This window comes from Peromyscus eremicus, chromosome 12 (genome assembly GCF_949786415.1).
Source record: "Peromyscus eremicus chromosome 12, PerEre_H2_v1, whole genome shotgun sequence".
Lineage (NCBI taxonomy): Eukaryota > Metazoa > Chordata > Mammalia > Rodentia > Cricetidae > Peromyscus > Peromyscus eremicus.
This window is the reverse complement of record NC_081428.1, coordinates 1,254,782-1,277,819: the sequence shown is the minus strand read 5'-3', so window position 1 is coordinate 1,277,819 and position 23,038 is coordinate 1,254,782. Positions and strand designations below refer to the sequence as shown.

The window sequence follows — 23,038 nt, the reverse complement described above, 5'->3', positions numbered from 1 at the left end:
TAGACTTCTGCTTCCACCCCAGTTCCAGAATATCAACACACCTGTATCACTGAAATGTCTCAGGGACACAGTGCTCAACTTACCTGATTTTTAAAAGCAGAAATAAAACCACATTTTTTTCCCATAAAAGTTAGGGCTGTGTGCACAATACATGTAACTAAAGTCCCTTCATCAGCCAATGCTTCAATGAGTATGGGGAATAGACCACCAAACACCAGCCGGCATGGTGACCCACCATATGCATGCCACCAGGCTTATTTATAATATGGAGTCAACTAAGATAGACGCACCCTTTGATATAATCAACCAAGGTATTCTTCCTTAGATCACACACAAATGGAAGCCCAGTTCCTACCTCTGAAGCAGCCTCATGACAGGCAGTAATGCTCAGCCTACCTGAGACAAGTGAAACCGTGTCTTTCTCCCATGAGACGACAGTGACGTACGCCTCCACCGAGGAGGGGATAATGCACTTGAACACCGCGACATTGCCTCTCATGGTTTTCTGGTCCTCCACACGGACTGTATAGGGCTCCCGTAAAACTGGAAGGTAGAGAGAGGATCCTTGTTAAGACGCACAAACAATGAGTCCATTCCAGCCTCTTAAGAAGATGCTGTTCTAATGCAGAGGGCATGGTACACAGATAGCAGTTGAATAGAATCAGTCTTTCCTCACCTAGCTAAACATCTACCTCATTAGCCATACACTGCACCCTGCCCTGAAGAAAAGAGTCTAACCGGAGACATTGAACTGGCCCCTAAGAAGACATCAGAAGGCGTGGGGGGACATGGGCTTCCTGAAGGAGGAGGGGAAGATTCTAGGGACTGGCTTCCTTAGTCCTCTGAAGACCAAGGTATAACAGTAGTAAGAAAATGAATACAAGACTCAAGAAACTCAGGCTGGGCAAATGACTCAGTGGGTACAGTTCTCACTGTGCAAGTATAAAAGATCTGAGTTCAAATCCCCAGAACTCATGTACAGCTAGCAAAAATAGAATATCACCCGCCTATAAACCCAGGGCTCCTAAGGTCAGATGGGAGGTGGAAAAAAAGGATCCCCAGAAGCTTACAGGCCAGTCAGCCTGATGTGTAGAGTCACAAAAGAACAAAGAAACTCATCTCAAGCAAGGTGGACAGTAAGGACTAACACTGAGGGTGCTCTCTGACCATGCCACATGCATGCCTGCACTCACACATGTGAATGTGGAGACTCCATATTCTCTGTCACACACACACACACACACACACACACACACACACACACACACACACGAGAGGGAGGTGGGGGAGAGGGAGGAGGGAAGGAGGGAGAGGGAGAGAGAGAGAGAGAGGAGATCCTTGAAAACAATAAAACAAGGAAAATAGTTCCTTTGACATAAATCATAAATTCTTCAAAGATATTTAAAACCTGTGTGGAAAACCATCATTGTTCTGGGAACTGTCCAAATACTCCCAAAGATGGGAATATTCCAAAAAGAGTCCCAAGGGTCTTCTCTGCATATTTGCCACATTAGTGCTCATGGGGTGCTCAGTGCCTACCCAGCATGCCCAACTGCCTGGGTTCAAATCTTGTCCCTTCCAATAAGACAGACTCTCGTTCCACCTGTACCAAGCAGGTACCTAACTTGCCTAGGGTTTTCGAGGTAGCCACTGAGGCAGCTTTGTGTCTACTGAGCAGGCTAGGTGAAGCACTTGCCCAACAGTTGGGGATGGAACCAGTCTCTGTGCCAAGGTTAATGAGATAACGATGAACCCTGCTCAAATTATTTCTCTGTACCAACTTTATTCCCCAATTTTAAATCAGGCACAGTGGAAAGTGTATCTTCAAGGGGTTCATGCTGTGTCCGAAATTTTCTAGATAGACAATGAAATACCCCATCGTTCCATCAGTTTCCTCAGAGGATGTCCCTCAGTGGACAAATATGGACCAAGAAAACTGGACATGAAAATAATTTGTAGAGAGGATAATACCCCAGGGAAGAGAGGGATGTCCCTAATGGAGTGTCCAATGTGCTGAGGGGACTGTCTCTAAAAGGGGACTGCTGAGGGAGGCTGTCAGTGACATACCGTCTTCATAGACGACACTGTTGCCTCTCAATCATTTTATTTTACTGTTTTTCTTCGACAATACAAACATATCAGCGTATTCTCTTTATTCTCTGCCCCACCCTCCTTTATCCCTGTCCCACTCCTATCACCCCTGGACCTCCTCACTGGTCTCCTTCCCACCTCAACATTTTATCTTGTGACCTACTATTCTCTTTTTTTAACACTCATATTTGATCATTTTTTTTCTCAACTTGGAGAATTTCTTCATTACTATTTCAACCACAGGTATTCTTCCAACTCAAAGACTTCTCTGAGATCCTGCACCTGCTCTGAGTGTAACGTGACCTGAAGCTCTGGGTAGCATATCAAGCCCATGCCTGCCACAAGAGGTCCATGGGGCACAATGGGGGGCACCCAAAAGCTTGTTCTCAAAAGCATCATTGTGGCCAGGGGAGAGGAAAACTTTGTGTAAGTAAATGGCTTGAGTCCAGGCAGAGCTGAGGTCTCATTTCCAGGAGAGGGGCTGTGAAGAAAAGTGAACAGATATGACTCAGAAATGAATAGGAATGCGGGCATCAGAGAGAGCAGCAGACAGAAGGGGGGATGGGGGTGAGGATGGAAGAGAAAGGGGGTGGACGAGGAGAGAGCCTGGGGCTCCTGAGAGCCTGGTAAGTGAGTTCCATGCTTTGCTGTCCTTTGGAATCAGGCAACTTTGTCAGACCTCCAGGACACTCAGCTTCACATATTATACATCACACAGCACACACGGAGATGTTTACCAGCAATCAAGTCAAGGAACCCGATTCCATATCAGCCAGGAAAGAGAAAGTGCTACCAAAGAGACACAAACAGCATCTTCACAGCCTGTGTGTCTTCTCTGGGGTCGATGTGGCTGTGCTGGAACACCATGACCAAAGCAAGCTGGGGGAAAGGGTTTATCTGGCTTACACTTCCACATCACTGGCCATCACTGAAGAAAGTCAGGACAAAAACTCATGCAGGGCAGGTTCCTGGAGGCAGGAGCTGATGCAGAGGCCATGGAAGGGTGCTGCCTACTGGACTGTTCATCATGGCTTGCTCTGCCTGCTTTCTTATAGAACCCAGGACCACCAGCCCAGGGATGGCACCACCCACAATGGGCTGGGCCCTCCCCAACCAATAAACAATTAAGAAAATCTCCACAGGCTGGCCCACAGCCCAATCTTATGAAGGCATTTTCTCAACTGGGGTTTCCTCCTTTCAGATGACTTTAGTTTGTGTCAAGTTAACATAAATCTAGCCAGCACAACTAACCCTTTGTCAACTTGACATGCACAAACACATCATTGTTAAGCCATAACATTTCCTTTCTTGTTCATCTCTATTAACAATAACATAATTTAAAACATTTTACAGACTAAAAATGTCCCACAGCCTTACAAATTCATACACTTTAAAAGTTTTCTCATTTGAAATCCAGTCTCTGTAAAATAAAATTTTTAAAAAAAAATCTCCTTTTTAAAAATTTAAAGTCTTTCAACTCTGGATCCTATAAAATCAAAAATAAATTAGATACTTTCTTATTTCAAGAGGGAAGAACCAGGGCACAGTCACAGTCAAAGCCAAGCCAAGCCAAACTCAACTGTGTGAAAACTCAATGCCCAATGTCTGGGACTCATTTGTGATCTTCTGTGCTCCCCCAAATGTTCTGGGTCAATCTTCTGTGCTCCCCCAAATGTTCTGGGTCAATCTTCTGTGCTCCCCCAAATGCTCTGGGTCAATCTTCTGTGCTCCCCCAAATGCTCTGGGTCGACCTTCTGTGCTCCCCAAATGCTCTGGGTCGACCTTCTGTGCTCCCCCAAATGCTCTGGGTCGACCTTCTGTGCTCCCCCAAATGCTCTGGGTCGACCTTCTGTGCTCCCCCAAATGCTCTGGGTCGACCTTCTGTGCTCCCCCAAATGCTCTGGGTCGACCTTCTGTGCTCCCCCAAATGCTCTGGGTCGACCTTCTGTGCTCCCCCAAATGCTCTGGGTCGACCTTCTGTGCTCCCCCAAATGCTCTGAGCCGACCTTCTGTGCTCCCCCAAATGCTCTGGGTCAATCTTCTGTGCTCCCCCAAATGCTCTGGGTCAATCTCCTGTGCTCCCCCAAATGCTCTGGGTTGATCTGTGTTCCCCCAAATGCTCTGGGTCGACCTTCTGTGCTCCCCCAAATGCTCTGGGTCGACCTTCTGTGCTCCCCCAAATGCTCTGGGTCGACCTTCTGTGCTCCCCCAAATGCTCTGGGCCGACCTTCTGTGCTCCCCCAAATGCTCTGGGTCGACCTTCTGTGCTCCCCCAAATGCTCTGGGTCGATCTCCTGTGCTCCCCCAAATGCTCTGGGTCGATCTTCTGTGTTCCCCCAAATGCTCTGGGTCGACCTTCTGTGCTCCCCCAAATGCTCTGGGTCGACCTTCTGTGCTCCCCCAAATGCTCTGGGTCAATCTTCTGTGCTCCCCCAAATGCTCTGGGTCAATCTTCTGGGCTCCCCCAAATGCTCTGGGTCAACCTTCTGTGCTCCCCCAAATGCTCTGGGTCAAGTCTCTAGTTAGTTCCACCTGCTGCAGCACACACAGCTTGTCTCTGTCAGCCTCCACTCCACTGTCAACCGCTGTTCTTGGCAGTCATCCCATTATACCAGCGTCTCTGAACTGCTGGGGTCTTCCGCTGCAGCTGGGCTGGCTAAATTTTCACCATTGGCCTCTCCTGGGCTCTCTTCACGGTGTCACAACTCCACTTCTCTGCATGACCCCTTTAATTCTGGGCTTTCAACTGCTACTGACACTGAACGTACACCAACAGACTCCCCTGGCTTTTGACAGTGCCAGGCCTCAGTTATACTCCATGACCCCTTCATGCCTTCAAAATCAGGACCATCTGGGTGACTCCAAGTTTGGCTGCTAGCATGAGGTACAAACTTGGCCACCTCTGGAACACAGCTTCTGTGTGCTGACTCCGAGGAAACACTTCCCAGAAGATTTCACCTCAATGATGATGATATCTTCTCAATCACTGCTAATTTCTCAGCTCTAGCTAACCAGCATCGATTGTCCCAGTAATGAAATGATTTCTCTTCAATGGTTCGGGTATCTTGTTAAACACGGCTAACTCTTCAAGCCCAGCTGTCCAGAACCACAGATTCTTAATTCAAACTATGCAATGGCCTTGATAGTCTAAATGACTCTCCAACTTCCCTCTGGAACTTCACAAGCAAGGCCTTCATCCTCTGAATTTCTCTCAACATTCTTATCTTCCACATCCCCATAGAACATCTCACCAAGGTTTGAATGCTCAATGGCTTTTCTAGGCCAAAGTTCCAAAGTCCTTCCACAATCCTCTCAAAAATACATGGTTAGATCTGTCATAGCAATACCCCACAATCCTGGTCCCAAGCTCTGTCTTAGTTAGGGTTATAGCTGCTATGATGAAACAACATGACCAAAGCAAGTTAGGGTAAAGGGTTTATTTGGATTACACTTCCATATTGTAGCCCATTACTTAATGAAGCCAAGATAGGAACTCAGGCAGGACTAGAACCTGGAGGCAGGAGCAGGTGCAGAGGCCATGGGGGTAGGGGTGGGTCTCTGCTTACTGCTTGCTCCTCATGGCTTGCTCCTCCTGCTTTGTTATAGAACCCAGGACCAACAGCCCAGGGATGACATCACCCAGAATGGACTGGGCCCTCGCTCATCAATCCCTAGTTAAGAAAATGCTCTACAGGCTTGCCTACAGCTGATCTTTGGAGTAATTTTCTCAATCAAGATTCCCTCCACTCAGATGACTATAAGTGGTATCAAGTTGACATAAATCTAGCCAGCACAGTGTGCAAGACTGTTCCTTAGGCCTGAGCTTCAGGGCCCCAGGCTACAAGGTGACCAACTGCAGCCTAACCCCAGCTCCTGGGAGACCCTTCAGCCTTAGGAGCCTGCACAGACACTGTGGAGTGACTTCTCTTCTTTAGCCACCTTGGTCTCTCAAGTGTAAAAGCTGCCTTGAGAGTCATGATTTTAAGCCTCTGTGACTATTGCTTCTATCCTGTATTAGTTCAGCTCCAGGTCCTGAAGCAGTGATGTCACTTGGTTCACTAATACCTTGTGTCCAAACATCTCCCCCTATCCTTCATTCTAAAGATCAACAATGGAACAATCCATCTAAAAGTCATCATAGGGGCTGGGGAGATGGCTCAGTCAGTACACTGCCTGCTGGGTAAACCAGAGGACCTGAGTTCAGGTCTCCAGCACCCACATAGTGCCGGGGACAAGGAGACAGGAAGATGCCCAGAGCTCACTGGCAGCCAGCCTAACAGAGTTGGTTCAATGAAAGATTCTGTCTCAAAAAACAAGTTAGAAAACAACTGAGACACCTAACATCCAACTCTGAGTTCTGCCTGCAAAGCATACATGTGCATATACCCTCATGAACACACACACACACACACACACACACACACACACACACACACACACACACCATTGTAGATACTTCTGACACAGGCACATGGCAAATGCTCAGTAAATATGGTCACCCCTCCTTATCAACAACCCTGCATTGACTCCAGTGACCTCCTAGGAACACAGGTCTGTAGATGCCTAAGTGTACTAAGTTGGGTTCTCCCTAGAAGGAGCTCTGTGAAATGTAGGGTTAAGGACATGACCCCAGACAAGCTGTGAGGGAGAGGGACACAGGGAGTCCAGAGAAAGTAAGTGCACAACTGTGGGCTTGCAATGGGGTCCCTACCCCCACCCCTTTTGCAGCACAGAATCCCTCCCTTATCTGTGCAGACCAGGTCCCAGCAACATGTCTCTGGCTCAGTGCTGGGCCTGCAGTGATATTCTCAGGACTGCACAGTCTTGCCTGTGTGCCATGGTGCCAATCACCAAGCAGTCCTCCAGAGGCTGCAGGTCCAAGCTCAGAGTAACTAATACAGATGCTCTCGACCAAGGGCTGCCACACCTCCAGGCCTCCACTGCATTCACAAGGTCTTCCATCAACCATATGAGGTGTGGAGTTAGGGGTCAGAAGAAAGACTGTATTGATTACTAGAGGACAAACAAGGACTACTTGCTGAACAACAGGAGTAGCATGAATGCATCTCTCCCTCTTTTGCTGATATATGTCTCTAGTAGGCAGGACCCCTTTGAAATGTGATTTTAAAATAGCCTGTTGTACTGCAAAAATTAATTTAATTCAAAGTTTGATCAAAGTCAACTATACAATTTCTTAGGCCAAGAGAAAAAAGAAATTTGGGGTTCAGTTAAAAGATATTAAAATATAAGGGCTAGAGAGATGGCTCAGTAGTTAAGAGCACTGGCTGTTCTTCCAGAGGACCTGGGTTCAGTTCCCAGCAAGCACATGGCAGCTCTCACTTGTTGCTCCAGCTCCAGAGACCATGATGCCCTTTTCTGGACTCCATAGGCACCTGTGCACACATGCACATACATACAGACTCACGAACACAGGAATAAAAGTAAAAAAATATTTTTTAAAATATAAAGATATTAAAATGTACAATCTTCTTTCTTGTTCGGTCTTTCTCTTACCCTGTTTTTATTTGTTACTTAATGTCATACTCCTGAAGAAAAAGGGATAATTACAATGTAAAGATAGACTCCCAACTGTGCTCAGAGCCCTTGTCCCATAGTGAGCACTCTGCACACCAGCTGTGAGGTCATCCATCCTGACAGGCACTAGCTGCTGGTATAATCATCTATTACGGATTATGTAATAGGTAAAGTCACATGTAGGAAATCTTCCACACAAGACTTTATGTAGTTCTTGCCATTTCTATTTGGTGATTTCCACAAGTGCTGCTTGGTGTTTAGATACAGAAATCACTTTGAGTTGATTTGAACAGTTGCTTGAGGCCTGGGTCAAACCTTAACTTTTAATGTATGGATACACAAGGTTTTTGTTGTTGTTGTTGTTGTTGTTGGTTTTTTTTTTTTTTTTTTTTTTTTGGTTTTTCGAGACAGGGTTTCTCTGTGTAGGTTTGCGCCTTTCCTGGAACTCACTTGGTAGCCCAGGCTGGCCTCGAACTCACAGAGATCCTCCTGGCTCTGCCTCCCGAGTGCTGGGATTAAAGGCGTGCGCCACCACCGCCCGGCTGGATACACAAGTTTATCAGCCTCATTTATCGAAACAATTGTCCATTATCCACTTGGTTACCTGGGCATATTTCCTCACTTCTTGCTATCCATAGTGCTGTACTGCTTTCACTTATAATCATTATCCTTACAATAAATATTAAGATAAACGATGTTGGCTTTCCCGAGTAATTATTTACTTTCTAAGATTGTTTTGACCATTCTACATACTTTTTGTTTCTATATGTGTTTTAGAATCGACTTGATTTTTATTTTTCAAAAGCCTTCTGGGCATCTTGGGGCTTCTCTTGAATTCATAGACATTTTGGAAAGAGGTAACACCTTAACACTGAATCCCCAGCTCATGAAAAAATACTATTTCTCCCTTGATTTCTGCCACCTTTAGTTGCTGCAGGCTTTTGGAATTGTATGTAATGTTCTTTCAAATTTTGGGTGAAATTTATTTCTGAATATCACTTAGTTTTGATTCTATTGTAACTACTCCTTTTAAAGATTGTTTGTGTTGAGTTGAATTCCATGGTCTTGACAGACCTACTTATTAGTCCCAGTAGTTTTTTTTTAATGGATCATATCAGATCTTCCACACTCATAATTACATTGACAAAGATGTATGAGTAATTTTTTAAAAAGTTTGGGGGGAGGAAGTAAGGTGTATTGTATGTGTGTGTTTGTGGTTGTTTGACTGATGTATATTCATGTGTATGCACAGGCATATGGAAGCCTGAGGTTGACATCTAGAGTGTTTCTCAATCTCTCTCTATCTTATTAATCCAGGGAGGGTCCCTCTATGAGTCCAGAGCTTACTGACTGAGCCTGCTGCAGAAATCCCAGTTCACCTTCCCAACTGAATTACAGGTGGCCACCACGCCCGCTGGGCACACAGTGGCGACCCAACATCTCTCTTCATTCTTGCACAGCAAACTTTGCTCACTGAGCCTGGTCCCCATCCTAAGCTTCGGTCTTTGTAATATTTTATTTCTTTTCTTATCACACTGCTCTGGCTACAACTTCCAAAGCAGAGACAGTCAAAGCAGAACCTGGTATTATTCCTGACTTTTGGGGAAACATTTACTCTTTGACCATCATTTCTGATGTTAAGCAGACCTGGATTTCTGCCTTTGTTAGAATGAGAAAACTCTCGCCTACTCCGAGTCTTCTGAGATTTCTGCTTCATAATCATAAGATGCAGAGCTTTCTAATATTTTTCTACATCACATGAAATGATCTACTTGTTTTCACTTTTATTTAATATGGCAGTAGAGTGAATTAACTGATCAGTTTTCAAGTCTGAAGCTATCCGTGTCTTCTGGAGATACTCCTTGCATGGAGTATCTTTTATATGTTATTTGATTCAATTTGCCAAAGGTCTGAGAATTTTATAGCCACATTTGAGAGATACTTGCTTATAGTTTTATTTTCTCATAATACATGTGTCATGTTTGCATCAGGGTAATGTTAGCCTAGAATGATTTGAGGAAATATTAATTCTTGTTCAATTTCCTGGAATAATCACCTTAGAATTTTTATTATTTCTGTCTCAAATGTTTATTAGAAGTCAAAGTGAAGCTATAAGATCCTTTGATTTTATCATCGGAAATTTTTACCCACAAATTCAATTCTTTAATTCTCAAGTGAGTTTTGAGATTTTGAGTCTTTAGAGGGATTGTTCACTTCATATATGTTGTGGAATTTATTGATCTCTATTTGTTCTTAATATTCACTTATAGTCATTTTAACACTTGTAAAACATGTGTGAATGTCCTTCCCAATGTAGAGAAGTCACTTCCTTTATTCTCTCTCATTTCTTCTTCCATCTGACCAGCAGTGTGTACATTTTATCAACTCCTTTGAAAGAATCCATTTCTAATTCCATGGGATCCTCTGACACTTCCAGACAAGATCCAAACAAAAACTTCTCTGTGTTTCTTACTCCAACAACATTTGTTTTCTTTTATTATATTTCTAATGTATATATTACATATTCTAATTTCTTCTTTATATTTAAAATAGAAAGTAAGATCACCTTTTGAGACCTCTCTTCACATGTAACTTTATAGGTGTTCAGAGCTATACATTCTATACTACTTTGGTAAGATCCCAATTATTTTTGTAACATTTGTATTAATATATATTAATTATGCATGATAATGGGTTTGATTGCATTTTCATACATGTTCATAATGCATCTGATCACATTTACCCTATTATCCTCTCTTGTCCTCTTCCCAACTTATCCCATCTCCCTTCCACTTTCGTGTGTGTTTTATTTCCTTGGTGACCCAATGCATTTTGTTAGGGTTGCTTACAGAAATGTGAGATGTTATTACAGGAACATAAGCCTCTTCCTAGCCGCTACAATACTAAAAAAAAATGTATCTCCCAGCAGCTGTTAACTGCCAATATATTCTCAGGGACAGGTAGGGCCTTGCCAGTCCCTTCCCCTCCTAATACATGATCTTACAAGTCAGGCACAAGTATTCACAGCTGAGTCCAGGAGTGCTAGAGAGCAGCATTCCACATCACCAGGCTCCATCCTCCAGCTCCCCTATCCCTGCTTTTCTTTTTTTTAACTATCTTGTGGTCCCTGGGACTGATCCAAAGTTCAATTATTTCTGTAAACTTCTAAGTTTTCTGAAATATAATCCATGGTTTATTATTATTTATGTGTGCATATGTGCCTAAGAACTTGAATGTGGGTACCCACAAAAATCAGAAGAAGGTGTTGGATTCCCTGGAGTGGGAGTTACAGGTATGTTGTGAACTACCTAAATTGGTGCTGGGAACCAAACTCCAGTTCTCTTGAAGAGCAGGAAGCACTTGACCTCTGAGCTATCTCTCTACCCTAAGATATACATAATTTAGAAGTGTATTTTGTACCCAGATATTTGGTGATTTCACAGAGATTTGTTATTAATTTCTAATTTAATTCCACTTTGATCAAATAGCATGCATTATATGATGTAAAGGTCATCTAAAACTTGTTTTACTGCCCAAGATGTTATAATAAATGTCTGTGTATTCCAGAAGAGAATGTGTGCTGTGCTGTTGGATAGACCATTCTTTATTTAAATATGAGCTGACCAAGTTGATTGGTGATCTCACTCAAGGGCCCTCTATTCCCATTTGTTCTGTTTCTGCTTCTATCAATCACCAACAGAATGGCACTGAGGTCCTCTGCTATAATCACAATTCACCTTCTTCCCACTGATGCTGTACCAGTTTGCATAAAATTTATGATAGTCATACCATCTTATTCAATTATCTTCTTACCTTATGAAACGACCTCTTTAGTTGTGTGTTATTCTTGGATAGAAAACATACTTGCCTGGTAATAAACAGTAAATCTACTCCATCTTTCTGGCAGTGGTTTACCCAGATTTGCCTGGATGGCCATGGTATTTCCCCTACCCTTTTATTTTGAACCTACTTGTTGTGATTTGGACATGGCAGGAGTGTGCCCACTGAAGGTCTGTGTTCCGGCATCTTCCTCCCCACTGTGATGGTGGTGACAGGGGTTGGAAGCTTAATGAGGTGCCAAAGAGTGGGAGATGACTGGACTACCAGTGGTGTGGCCTCTAGAAGGGATTCATGTACTTCTTGTGGGATCCCAGTCAGTTCCCACAAGACCAAGTCGCTATGATAACAAACTTGGCCCTGAAACATAAGCTTCTTGCCTGTCTCTGTAGTAACTCCCCTTTCATTTTCTGCCATGGTTGTGACCAGGTTAAGTGGCCCTTACCAGGTGCAGCCATCCTACCTTGGATTTGCAACCTTCAAAAGTGTGAGCTAAATAAACCTCTTTGAGGAACAAAGTCTGTGATCTCAGGGACAAATAACTCTTTGTGTCTTTGTTTCAAGAGAGTTTCTCTCAGGCAGTGTTGAATCTAGTCTTGCTGTGTTTGCCTTGTGATTGACATGACTTGAATGTTCGCATGTGACTCCGACATTGAATATCCTTACATTTAACTTCATTGTTTTGCTCTCTGATTGCTTTATCGTCCCTGATATCTGCTTTATATTTTCTAATTTTCTTTCTTTTGGATTACTGTTGCTTTAGATTTGTGTATTTTTACATGTATGGGTATTTTGCATGTACTTACAGTGTGAAACAAGTGTGTGCAGTGACCACAGAGTCCACAAGAGGGCATCAGATCCCCTGGAACAGTTGGTTGAGAGCCTGCACCTGGGGGCTGAGAACAGAACCCAGGTCCTCTGTAAGAGCATCAGTGCTTTAACTACTTGCACCACCTCTCCAGTCCCAAGTTTTAGACTGTTTTTTTTTAAGGACTACCATTTTTCCCTTCTTGGTTGACTTATTACCTAGTGAGTTATTTTAATATTGCTTCAGACTTAATAGTATATATCTTTAGCTCATCACCATCCCAATAGGGTGGTATTATGCCATGACACACTCAGTAAAAGAATCATGTTATTAGATTTTCCTGACTTTATGCTGGGGTTTAATGCCCTGGCTGTCAGACATTTCCCTTCTGCATACCACACAAGACACAGGTATCATCTTTGCTTAAATGTTCAATTACGTTTTATGATATAAAATTAGTACAAAGAGACATCAAAGATAGGTAAATTTTTCTTAAACTAGCAGAGTACTATTCTTGCTACAGGCACATCAAAAATGTATGCATTAAATGCAGGAAGAGTGGCGGTAGTCAGGAACTTAATCAAATATCAGGATTCCTGCTAAAACTAGACACTAAGACAATAGACATGGGAGACTATGGTTGAGTATGGCTGAGAAGACAGGATTCAGAAGAGCCCAGCTAATCATTAATGCAGAAGAGACCCTTCATCATTACCATCCCCTTTAAGGACAAGAGCTCTCTCAGCAGCTCTTGCTGGCACACCTATGAATAAAGCTGCTGTGAGAATCCACATGTGGATTTCTGTGTCCTCCATCAAGAAAGATGAAATACTACAGAGGCAAATCCCAGGCAGGTTGGTTCTTGCTCCTCCAGGGCCCAGTCCAGGAAATTGTGGGCTTGTGTATTTGTACCTTTCTGGGTGTTTCCTTTGTTTGCTTTATTGTTTGTTCAGATAAAAGGCTCCTGCTACTCCACCTGGGCCATAAGTTAATGCCATTAGCCACAGTTTGCTCAGGAGGAAGCATGTGCTGGATATGTTTGACCTTCCTGAGCTCCTACAACTTACTGCTATTTGCTAATCAGCACACACAGACAGGCAAGAGACAGCACCATGACAGTGGCCCATGTATACCCAGTCTTTGGACAAAGAAATGTTTTATGTTAGAACTATGAATGCAAGTTAATGAGGCACAGTAAGCAGAAACAGCTCCACTTTCAGGCACCTAAGCCTAAGTCAGAATCATGCAAGGACAGTAAGAACCAGAGGTCAGAGAGGATCAGAAGAAGTCAGAATCATGCAAAGACAGTAAGAATCAGCGGTCAGAGAGGATCAGGACAGGAGAGGTCTGTTGTACTCATAAACTTCTCAGAGCTATGGTTGCCTGCATTAAACTACACAAGATTAAACCATACATACAACATTTCAGCATGGAAGGGGAGGGGGTCACAACCACCACCACCCCACTAAAGCTGAGGTGATTTTGGCAGCTGATAGCTACTGGAGGAGGGACAGTCAGTTTCCTTCAGAGTGTGATCTGTGATAAGTTGACTATGATCCAGAGGAAGGCCCTTGATGCATGTATATATGGGCAACACTAATTGGATTCAGTGGGTTGTAAAAAAGACATAAAGTGGGATGTTGGAGTACCTCTAGGGGGGAGTTGGGGCAAATATTCTCAAAATACATTATATACATGTATGAAATTTTCAAAGAATAAGTTTAAAAATAAAATAAATAAATTACTGAACATTGGTGAGAATGTGAACCCCATGCTATGAAAGAAAAATTGTGGGTGCGATGGATCATTCCAGAATCATAACAATAGCAGCCTAGAGGGACAGTCCTGACGGGTGACACAGAGGACTCCAGTCTGTGCCTCACTGTCAGAGGTGACACAGTGCTCCCTCATTTGCCCTCGAAGGGCCATGTGACTCTGTCTTTACAGACGGGGGAGCAGCTTTTGCAAGCATTCAATAAGCAATCCAAGATTACAGTGGTGCTGGGAGGGTTGCTCAGCATCTGATAGTGCCTGAGTTCAATCCCCAGTACTGAAAAATAATTAAATGAATAAAATAAAGGATTGATGCAAGCATGATGTGTTCATAACAGGAAGCAGAATTAAGTAGGGAAAGATGCTGTGGAGACACGAGTGTCCATGTTTCAAGTTCACTAACAGCAACCACGCAACAGTGCAGAAGGGCACCAGGCTCACGGTGCCACATCAGTCCCTGCAAAGCTTCAGCATCCTGCACAATCGATTGGCTCTGTGACAAATTTAGAGGAAATTGAAGTGAGGGTGCTGGGGTGACGGCTCGGTGGGTAAAGAGCTTGCTGCATAAAGACCTGAGCTGGGATCCCCAGAACCCACGTAAAAGCTAGGCTGGTAGCACATTCTTGCAATCCCAGTGCTGGGGTTGGAGGGTGGGCAGAGACAGGCAGATACCTGGAGCCCACTCCCAGCTAGGCTTCTCAAACCAATGAGCTTCAGACTCACTGAGAGAGCCTATCTTAAACAATAAGGTAGAAAGTGACCGAGGAAGACACCCAACATAAGTGTTACATGTACATACACCACTCACCACCTCCAACACCGAAAACAAGTGAGCACTGAGCATTGAACCAGTCTACCTGACAGAAAACCCAAGTCAGAAACCATGGATCCAAACACAGAGAAAGCTATCTGAACTTCCAGGTCTTTCTATAGTTGCATTTTGTAGACTATAAATAAATGATCTTAGCACCTCGATAATATGCTCAGCTGCCAAAGGTATCCAGGATGTCAGGCTATGAGGTTCCCTACCAAAATTTCATTTGCTTTATTTTAGCAACTTGACACATTTTATGTTCCCAGCTCCTGACTTAAGCCAATCTTCTGCTTGTTCTTAGTACATTCTTTGCAGGTTTGTGAACTGAGGAGCTGACAATGTTGAGTCACTCCTGAATGAATGATTGTTTATATCAAAGTGATCATATGCAGACTTTCCAAAAACATCACATACTTTGCTCATGCCCTGGCGTCTTCCAGTAGCACCTCCCCACGCACTGTAGAAACAACTCTTAAGCTTCCAGCATTGACCAGGACAACCATGAACATCACACCTGGTCATTCACTGTGTTATGTCACCACCATGCCCCACCACTCAGGCATTTCAGATACCCAAACTCTGTTTGCTAGCAGGACTCTCCTAGCTGGGAGTTTACATTACAGGGCTTTGTGGACACCGTAGAAGGCCATGGTATGTTCTGTGCTGAATGCCTCTGGGGTCTGTGAATCTCAGGTGGGATATAGGAGCTGACTTTGTAACAAGAGCGAGTTTTAAAAGATACAATATGTTCTTAAAAGGAATCAGGAAGGTGAACACAGCCTTTTTATATCAATGGCAAAGTGAGACTATTGGATCAACTCTCTTTCCATTATAGCATGCATTTAGGCTGTTTGTTTTCTTCTCTGCTCAAATAGTGGCCTTAATTTCTTTCCTTCCCCCTCCCTCCAGCAGGCATATGGGATAGACAAGCAGGGAACTGGGTGGACGCATACACAGGGGTGAGCCACTGGAAACATGAGTCAAAGTACCGTCATGTGAAAATACAATAAAGTTGGCATGGTAACCATTACATTCATATGAGTGTAATATTTGGACACATGAGTATACATATATGTACTCACGGCACAGGGCCAGAGGAAGACATCAGGTTCTGCTCTATCCCTTTCCACCTTATTCCTCGTGAGACCGGGCCTCTCTCTGAACCCTGAGCTAGGCTGGCAGCCACAAAACCACAGAGAACCTCCTTCTCCACCCTTCACAGTGCTGGGGTTACAGGGATGTGGCCACATCTGCTTTTTTTATTTGTATGTTGCTGGAGGATACAAGCTTAGGTCCTCATGCTTGCACATCAGGCACAGAGCCTTCTTCCCCGCCCACAAGTCATTCTTTTCTAGATTTAGTTCCAGCACTCCGGGACACTAAAATCTAGTGAAGGAAACTGTAACCACCAGCATCACATCAGCCGTATCCCCATGAACTAACGAGGTCCCCAGGTCCTCAGCCATTCTGTCTTTCTCCCCCCATCCAAGTGGGCCCAAGGAAGAGGGGTACTCACCAGCCTTGATGTGGACATCCTGACTTCTAATTTTCCCTGAAGGGTTTTCAGCTGTGCAATAGTAAGTATTGTCATGGATTAAGGTGCTGAAGCTTGAAGGAGGGAAGGGGAAAATCTGGAGAGTGCCGTTGGGATGGACGTGGCGGATCCCGGGGACATCGTAGATCTCCTCGCCCGTCGCTAGGTACCATCTGAGAGTCACAGGAGGGATGCCTGCAGCCGGGCAGGGCACCAGCGTCCCCGACGTGCTTGCAAACACTACCTCTTGCAGTGATGCATTGACAAAGTAGAGGCTGGAGTGGGGCTCTTCACTGAAAACTGCAAGAGATAACACAGACCTGTCAGTCAGCCTGGCCTCTCAGGGTTACTCTGAGAAACAACAGGGGACTCCACTAGACTGGTGGCTTAGCATTGCTCAAAACACTACAGAGAGTCTGGGTCTGGGAGGGACGGAGTGATGCTATGTTCATACTCTGTATGCAGCAGATAGGCAATCTTGGGGGGACTTAAGAGCCTTTAGTGCATGCCCCATGACCTGCTCTGTCTCTGGTGACCACAGCTGTATTCTGTATTAATTTTAGATGCATAGATTCCCCTCCTCCTCCTCTTCCTCTTCCTCCTCCTCCTCCTCCTCCTTCTCCTCCTTAATTGAAGCTATGTTTCCTGGAGACTAGGGCCTGGCAGTTTTCATTCTGGGGAGCAGGCTCCAACTACAAATGGGCCCTCCATAACGAGAAGCAGGGAGTGAAACCCCACAGCCAGGCCTAGGATTGAAGGCTCCATTTACCAGCTACACTGAGACCCATTTTTGAATGAAATAGGCCACCATTTTAAAAGGTAAAAACTAAAGATGACATACAAAGCATTTTAAAAGAAAATGAAATGTCATAGCCGCAATGCACATTTTGTTGAAAATTTGTGGTAATAAAGAGAACTATGACAAGGCATCATGCCATACTTCCATCCTGCCATCTCTGCTCTGACCTGGATGTTTGTCCTTGCGGACAATCTACCCAAGTGCCTATGCAGTTACAACATGTCAAATCATACACAGAACCCCCTGTTTCTCTACAGAGATCACAGGAGTGTCTTTGTGTGCGTATTTGATACAAGATTACTCTCAGAACTATTTTACTCATCTTCTGATCCAAATCATTTCTGTTTTAATGCCCAGGAATCAAATCTACAAACCTGTCCCTACACATCTGTTTTCTTTTTAAGCTCATTTAGTCAGTATCTGTGTTTTACTCCATGTCAAACGTTATGAGGTATAGTGTTTGTATGTGAAACTATGAAACTCAACTGCTAGAGCCCAAAATACAAACATGTGTAAGTACAGTGAACAGGGCTTCTCAGAGGAGCAGCACACACCAGCATGCAACTCAAAGAGAGAAAACGTGCTGGTCAGAGACAAGAACACTAGAGTGGAGTGTCTATTCTAGGCAACCAGCATTAGGACCCAGGGTGTCATCCCTTGCTCTCTGAACAGCAGTTCTGTGAAGTTAAATGGGAGCCCTTGGCAGAAGACAACATGGAGGTTCTGATGAGTGTCCTGATGAGGGACAAAAGCTATAAGTAACAGAACCAGGATTCTGTCTTTCTTTCAGGATTTGTTTTCTCATCTTTGGATTAGGTGCCAATATAGCTTCCCTCCTATGTGTGGGTTTCTAAGGCTGGTCCTCACAGATGGATCAGGACCTGCCCATCCTCATCTAGTTTTTCTCAGGACTGTGTGACAGAGCAGATGTGGGCTTTGGAGTCAGGTGCAGTTGCTACTAAGTCTGATAAATGAATGCACCCAGCTACTTACAAGTACTCAATTGAGATGATTTGAGGTGAGTGACTTGGCGCTGTTTACATAAATCATGGGGCTGGAGAGATGGCTCGGTGGTTAAGGGCACTGACTTCTCTTTCAGAGGACCTAGGTTCAATTCCCAGCACTCACGTGGTAGCTCACAATTGTCTGTAACTCCAGTTCCAGGGGATCCAACACCCTCACACAGACATAAATGCAGGCAAAATGCCAATGTACATGAAATAAAAAAATAAAGATAATGGAGCTGGTTTTATACGAGCAAGACTCAGTTTGTTCACTAAATATGAGGGTATGGTGTGCTACACCCTGCTAGTAGCAGAGCCTCAGAGCTCTGAAGGGAGGCTGAGCATGTATGTGGCTCAGATCACAGCTAAACAAGAGCATTGCATATGTAGACATCTGTCTTCCTGCCACTGAAGATGTTTTGCGGGCTTCCTTACAGATTCCAGCTTTGTGACCAATGTCTTCCCACATACCCCTGCTAGAAATGCCATCGGTGTTGGGCCATTTATTGATGATACATGACACTTGCCAGATTCATGATCTACCAGGTTAATGGTTTAACCACTTCCTGTATGCACAGTTTGCCAATTTACATGAAAAGGGCTTACAATGAGTAGCATGGCATGCAGCGTGACCTGGCAGCAGCCCTTCCTAGTACTGACCATGTCACCTGATTATTAGTGGTAACCCTTACACAGATCTACAGTGAAAAGGTGCCAGCAGGGCAAAGAAAAACGCAAATGAACCATTTGAAGAGAAAAAGAGCACCAGGCTGTGTAATGCTGGAGCCAAGTCCTGTGTTCATGGAGATTAAAAATTAAAAGAAAAGCCTGATGCTAAATGAGATAAAGGGAATAGTAACCTCGGGGTAAGACACTATGCAGCTAAGCTTTCAAATTGTGAAAAGGAATTAAAGGAAAGCTTATGCAGTGAAAGAAACCATCAACAAAAGAAAGCTGATGCAAATGTAATCCAAGGAAGGGGCCAGGTTTCCACCCTAGCAAGACAGCTTTAACCAAGTGGTTCTGGATTTAAAGTCAAGAAGTGCATAAGAAATAGATTGTGGAATTTCACTCCATAGTTAAGGAAAGCCACTGTGGCCAGGCTTGTGGCAGGGGTATCCCTTCATGGAGGTCCAGAAAGGCCATTGCCTGAAGCTGTGAAGGTGAAACCTGGATTGTGCTGGAGACTTGCAGATGTCAGAACTATGGAAAGCCTGCAGAGGAAAGCTGCAGGCCAACCATAGAACCAGCCCAAGAGAGAGAGAAGTGTGTTGCAGTCAGCAAAGCTGAAAGGAGAGCTAAGGAGTACTTTGACATCAGACATGGAGATGCAGAATTTGGAGTTTTCCCCATTGAGTTTCTGTCTTGCTTTGGTCCAATATTTTCTCACTGTGCCCCATTTCCTTCCTTTTGGAATAGTAATGTATATTCTGCGCCATTGTATGTTGGAAGTATGTGATCTTTTTTATTTTAATTTTATAGGGGGTTATAGTTAAGAGATTGTCTTGACTTTCACTTTGGGCATTTAAATAGTGTTGAGACTGAGAGCTTATGGGTTCTTTTCCAGTTGGACTAAATGCATTTTGCTTTATGATGTGGCTACAAGCCTATGAGAGCAAGGTGTGGAATGTGGCCTCATAGGTTCACATATTTGCATGCTTAGTCCCTAGACTGGGATGGATTAAGAGGTATGGCCTTATTGAAATAGGCATGGCCTTGTTGGAGGAGGTGTGTCACCGGGCATAGGCTTTGAAGTTTCAAAAGCCTATACCATACCAGGCCTAGCACCCCCCATACATGTGTCTGTCTCCCTGTGTCTGTCTCTGTATCTCTCTCTACCTGTAGCTGTCTGTCTGTCTCTCTGTGTCTCTGTCTCTGTCTCTCTCCTTCTCCCTGTTGCCTGTGGATCAAGATATAGAGCTCTCAGCTACTTCTCCAGGGCCATGCTTGCCTGCGTGCCTACCACCATTCTTCCTGCCATGATAATGATGGACTAGGCCTCTGAAACTGTAAGCATGACCTCAATTAAATGCTATGGTATCTCTTCACAGCAATAGAACACCAACTAAGACAATCTTGTTTTTCATGTTTCTTGATCCTATCAAGAAGTCACCTCAAGCCATTGACCAACACCATCAGATTGCATGTGTTTAGGTACTGTATTGTGGGTTGTTTCTCAGAATGTATCCTCATCACTGATTGATGCAAGACTGTATTCTATGAATGCTTTTATTCTATAAAAGTTTATATGCAAAATAAGTATGATTAATTATCATCCACTTGATTGAGCTTGGACTATCCAGGAGACACACCTCTGGGTAAGACTGTGAGAGTGCTTCCAGAGAGCTTCGACAGAGGTGGGAAGACCCACCCTGAATGTAGCTAGTGCTGTTGTGGACTGGGTCCTAGACTGAATCAAAAGAGCAAAAGCAAACTGAGCATCATCTCTTTCTGATTCTTGACTGTGGACACAGTATGACCAGCCACTTCACACTCCTGCTGCTGTGGCAAGTCCAACATGATAGACTGTAGCCTCAAACTGAGGCAAAATAAATCATCCTATGGCCAGTCATTTCCACACTGCACCAGCACCATGTCCTAATGATGGGAGAGCAGGGAAGTGGAGAGAGATGAAGTTATCTGTCCCTTACATTCTGTTCATTCTGCCCTTCCATGACACTCAAAGAGCCATGCAATGAGTTGGCTGTTTGAAACCTGGGGCCTATGCAGGATTGCTTGGCTCGGCCTGGGAGAAGGGGACTGGACCTACCTGGACTGAGTCTACCAGGTTGATCTCAGTCCGCGGGGGAAGCTTTGCCCTGGAGGAGGTGGGAATGGGGGGTTGGCTGGGGGGAAGGTGAGGGGAGCCGGAGGGGGGAGAACAAGGGAATCCGTGGTTGATATGTAGAACTGAAATGTATTGCAAAATAAAAATAAAAAATTTAAAAAAAAAGAGCCATGCAAATGTCATTCCACACAGTCTCAGCACCTTCCATGTCTCTAGGTTACTTTAGTAATGTGGTTGATTCCCTTTTACAAAACCCAGTCTCAGGTTGGCTCTGTGCATGAGGCTTGGGCTTCCCTAGACTTCTGACCTGGGACATGCTTCTTTCTCTTGGTGATCCTTAGTCTGAGCAAGGCTAAAGGAAACTGAGGCAGGAGGAAGGATAGCTGTGATCCCCGAGAACAGCATGGAGAAAAGCACATTTTGTGAACATGATATCCACTAGGAGCTCATCAGAGAGCCGCTTCTCTGACACTGCTCTCCTGAACAGAACTGAACTCTTCAGCAAAGTGTCCTAAGTCAGAATATGGAAATCATCACTAGCTAAGAGATCTGCTTGGATCAGCACAGATACTGTAGTTCAACATTACAGTTTTCAACTCAAATTTAAAACGTGGGTGCTAGCACTGTAATTTTACATTTGAGCTTTCTAAGAAACTGACATTACCCCAAACATATTGTTAGGAATGAGGTAACTGTCATTCTTCAGGGCTAATTAATTCCACCCAGATTTCCGGGGATTTTCCCCCACATTAATCTTCTGCCAATTCAATTGTGTGTAATGTGAACTAAATAAAACTTGGTCATATCTGGATTTATCCTTCCCTATCCCAAAAGTAGTCTTGCCAAGAATAATAAAATCTTTGAAACTATAAATGTATATAAGAAATATTGCTCAATTAAATATATAGTTTGCTGTTGAAGGCCACAATCCAAAAGCCAGCTTGTGAAATCCTGTAAATGACTACACAGAAAAGGTTAAAATCATTTAATCCTAGTAAAGAAATAAGAGACGTGGAGGATTCTGGCCATTCCTCATATTTTTAAGACTTTTCAACCCTCTCTGACCTCACACCACTGGTCTTAATAATACAACATCAATCTATTCTTTATGCTATGCAGCCGAGCATGGTGGTGAATGGCTTTAATCCCAGATCACAGGAGGCAGAGGCAGAGGGGGGCAGATCTCTGTGAGTTCAAGGCCAACCTTGTCTACATAGTGAGTTCTAGGACAGCCAGGGCTATGTAATGAGACAAGAAAGAAAGAAAGAAAGAAAGAGAGAGAGAGAGAGAGGGAGGGAGGGAGGGAGGGAGGGAGGGAGGAAGGAAGGAAGGAAGGAAGGAAGGAAGGAAGGAAGGAAGGAAGGAAGGAAAGGCCTGCAATCTCCAGTCTCAAGCAAAAGGAACCCCAGACTTGTTCAGAAATATTTTGTGTCTACTATCTATGGGATCATGTGTAAACAGAATAATGGAATTTCATGCTATGGAGTGGCCCCTTATCCCTCGGTGAGCTAGGCTTCTTCTGCTCAGGGCTCAGTCAGCCTTCAAGTGAATTACATATGTCAAAAACAACAGAAAGCTAAGCAGACTGTTTGGCATGAGCTTATGTGAGATCGTGGGGAACCCACTGAAAGCAGCCAGAGGGTCGAACTCTGGAGACGACTTCTCTCAGTTGCAGACTTGGCACTATGCTACAGTTATCACATATGGCACAGGCTTCAGCGACAGAGACTGTTCCACACAAAAGAAAAACAAATCTATGTTCAGCTTTCTTAAAATGTAGACATGGTTGGGTGACATGGTGGGTCGGGGAAAAGTCATAAAAAAAGGCAATAACAAAAACCACCCTCTCAGGGACATTCATTGAGACTAGCTCAATGGACCAGGCCTTGGGTAAGGCCCTGACAACACACATGTCTAGTACCATGCTTCAGGATACTTTAGCATGGAGGCCTAAGGGAACAGTTAGGATTCTATCTGCTGAGTGCTCCAGAGGAATGCATGACTAAGCAACCCAAGCCAGGGAAGGTGGAGAAGGCTTTCCATGTGATAACAGAA

General features: G+C 44.2%; 1 protein-coding gene across 1 annotated transcript in view; it reads right to left on the bottom strand.

Moving 5' to 3' along the window:
• The window catches only part of Dscam (DS cell adhesion molecule), a 488,931-nt gene extending 468,216 nt beyond the window's left edge, over nucleotides 1-20,715 (bottom strand). Inside the window, exons 1-3 of the mRNA XM_059277689.1 lie at nucleotides 20,631-20,715; nucleotides 16,375-16,692; nucleotides 397-543 (exon numbers count right to left, since the gene is read on the bottom strand). Of these exons, the coding sequence (XP_059133672.1) occupies nucleotides 397-543; nucleotides 16,375-16,692; nucleotides 20,631-20,715 (550 nt within the window). The remainder of the gene's footprint in view (nucleotides 1-396; nucleotides 544-16,374; nucleotides 16,693-20,630) is intronic.
• Nucleotides 20,716-23,038: the final 2,323 nt, after the last annotated feature.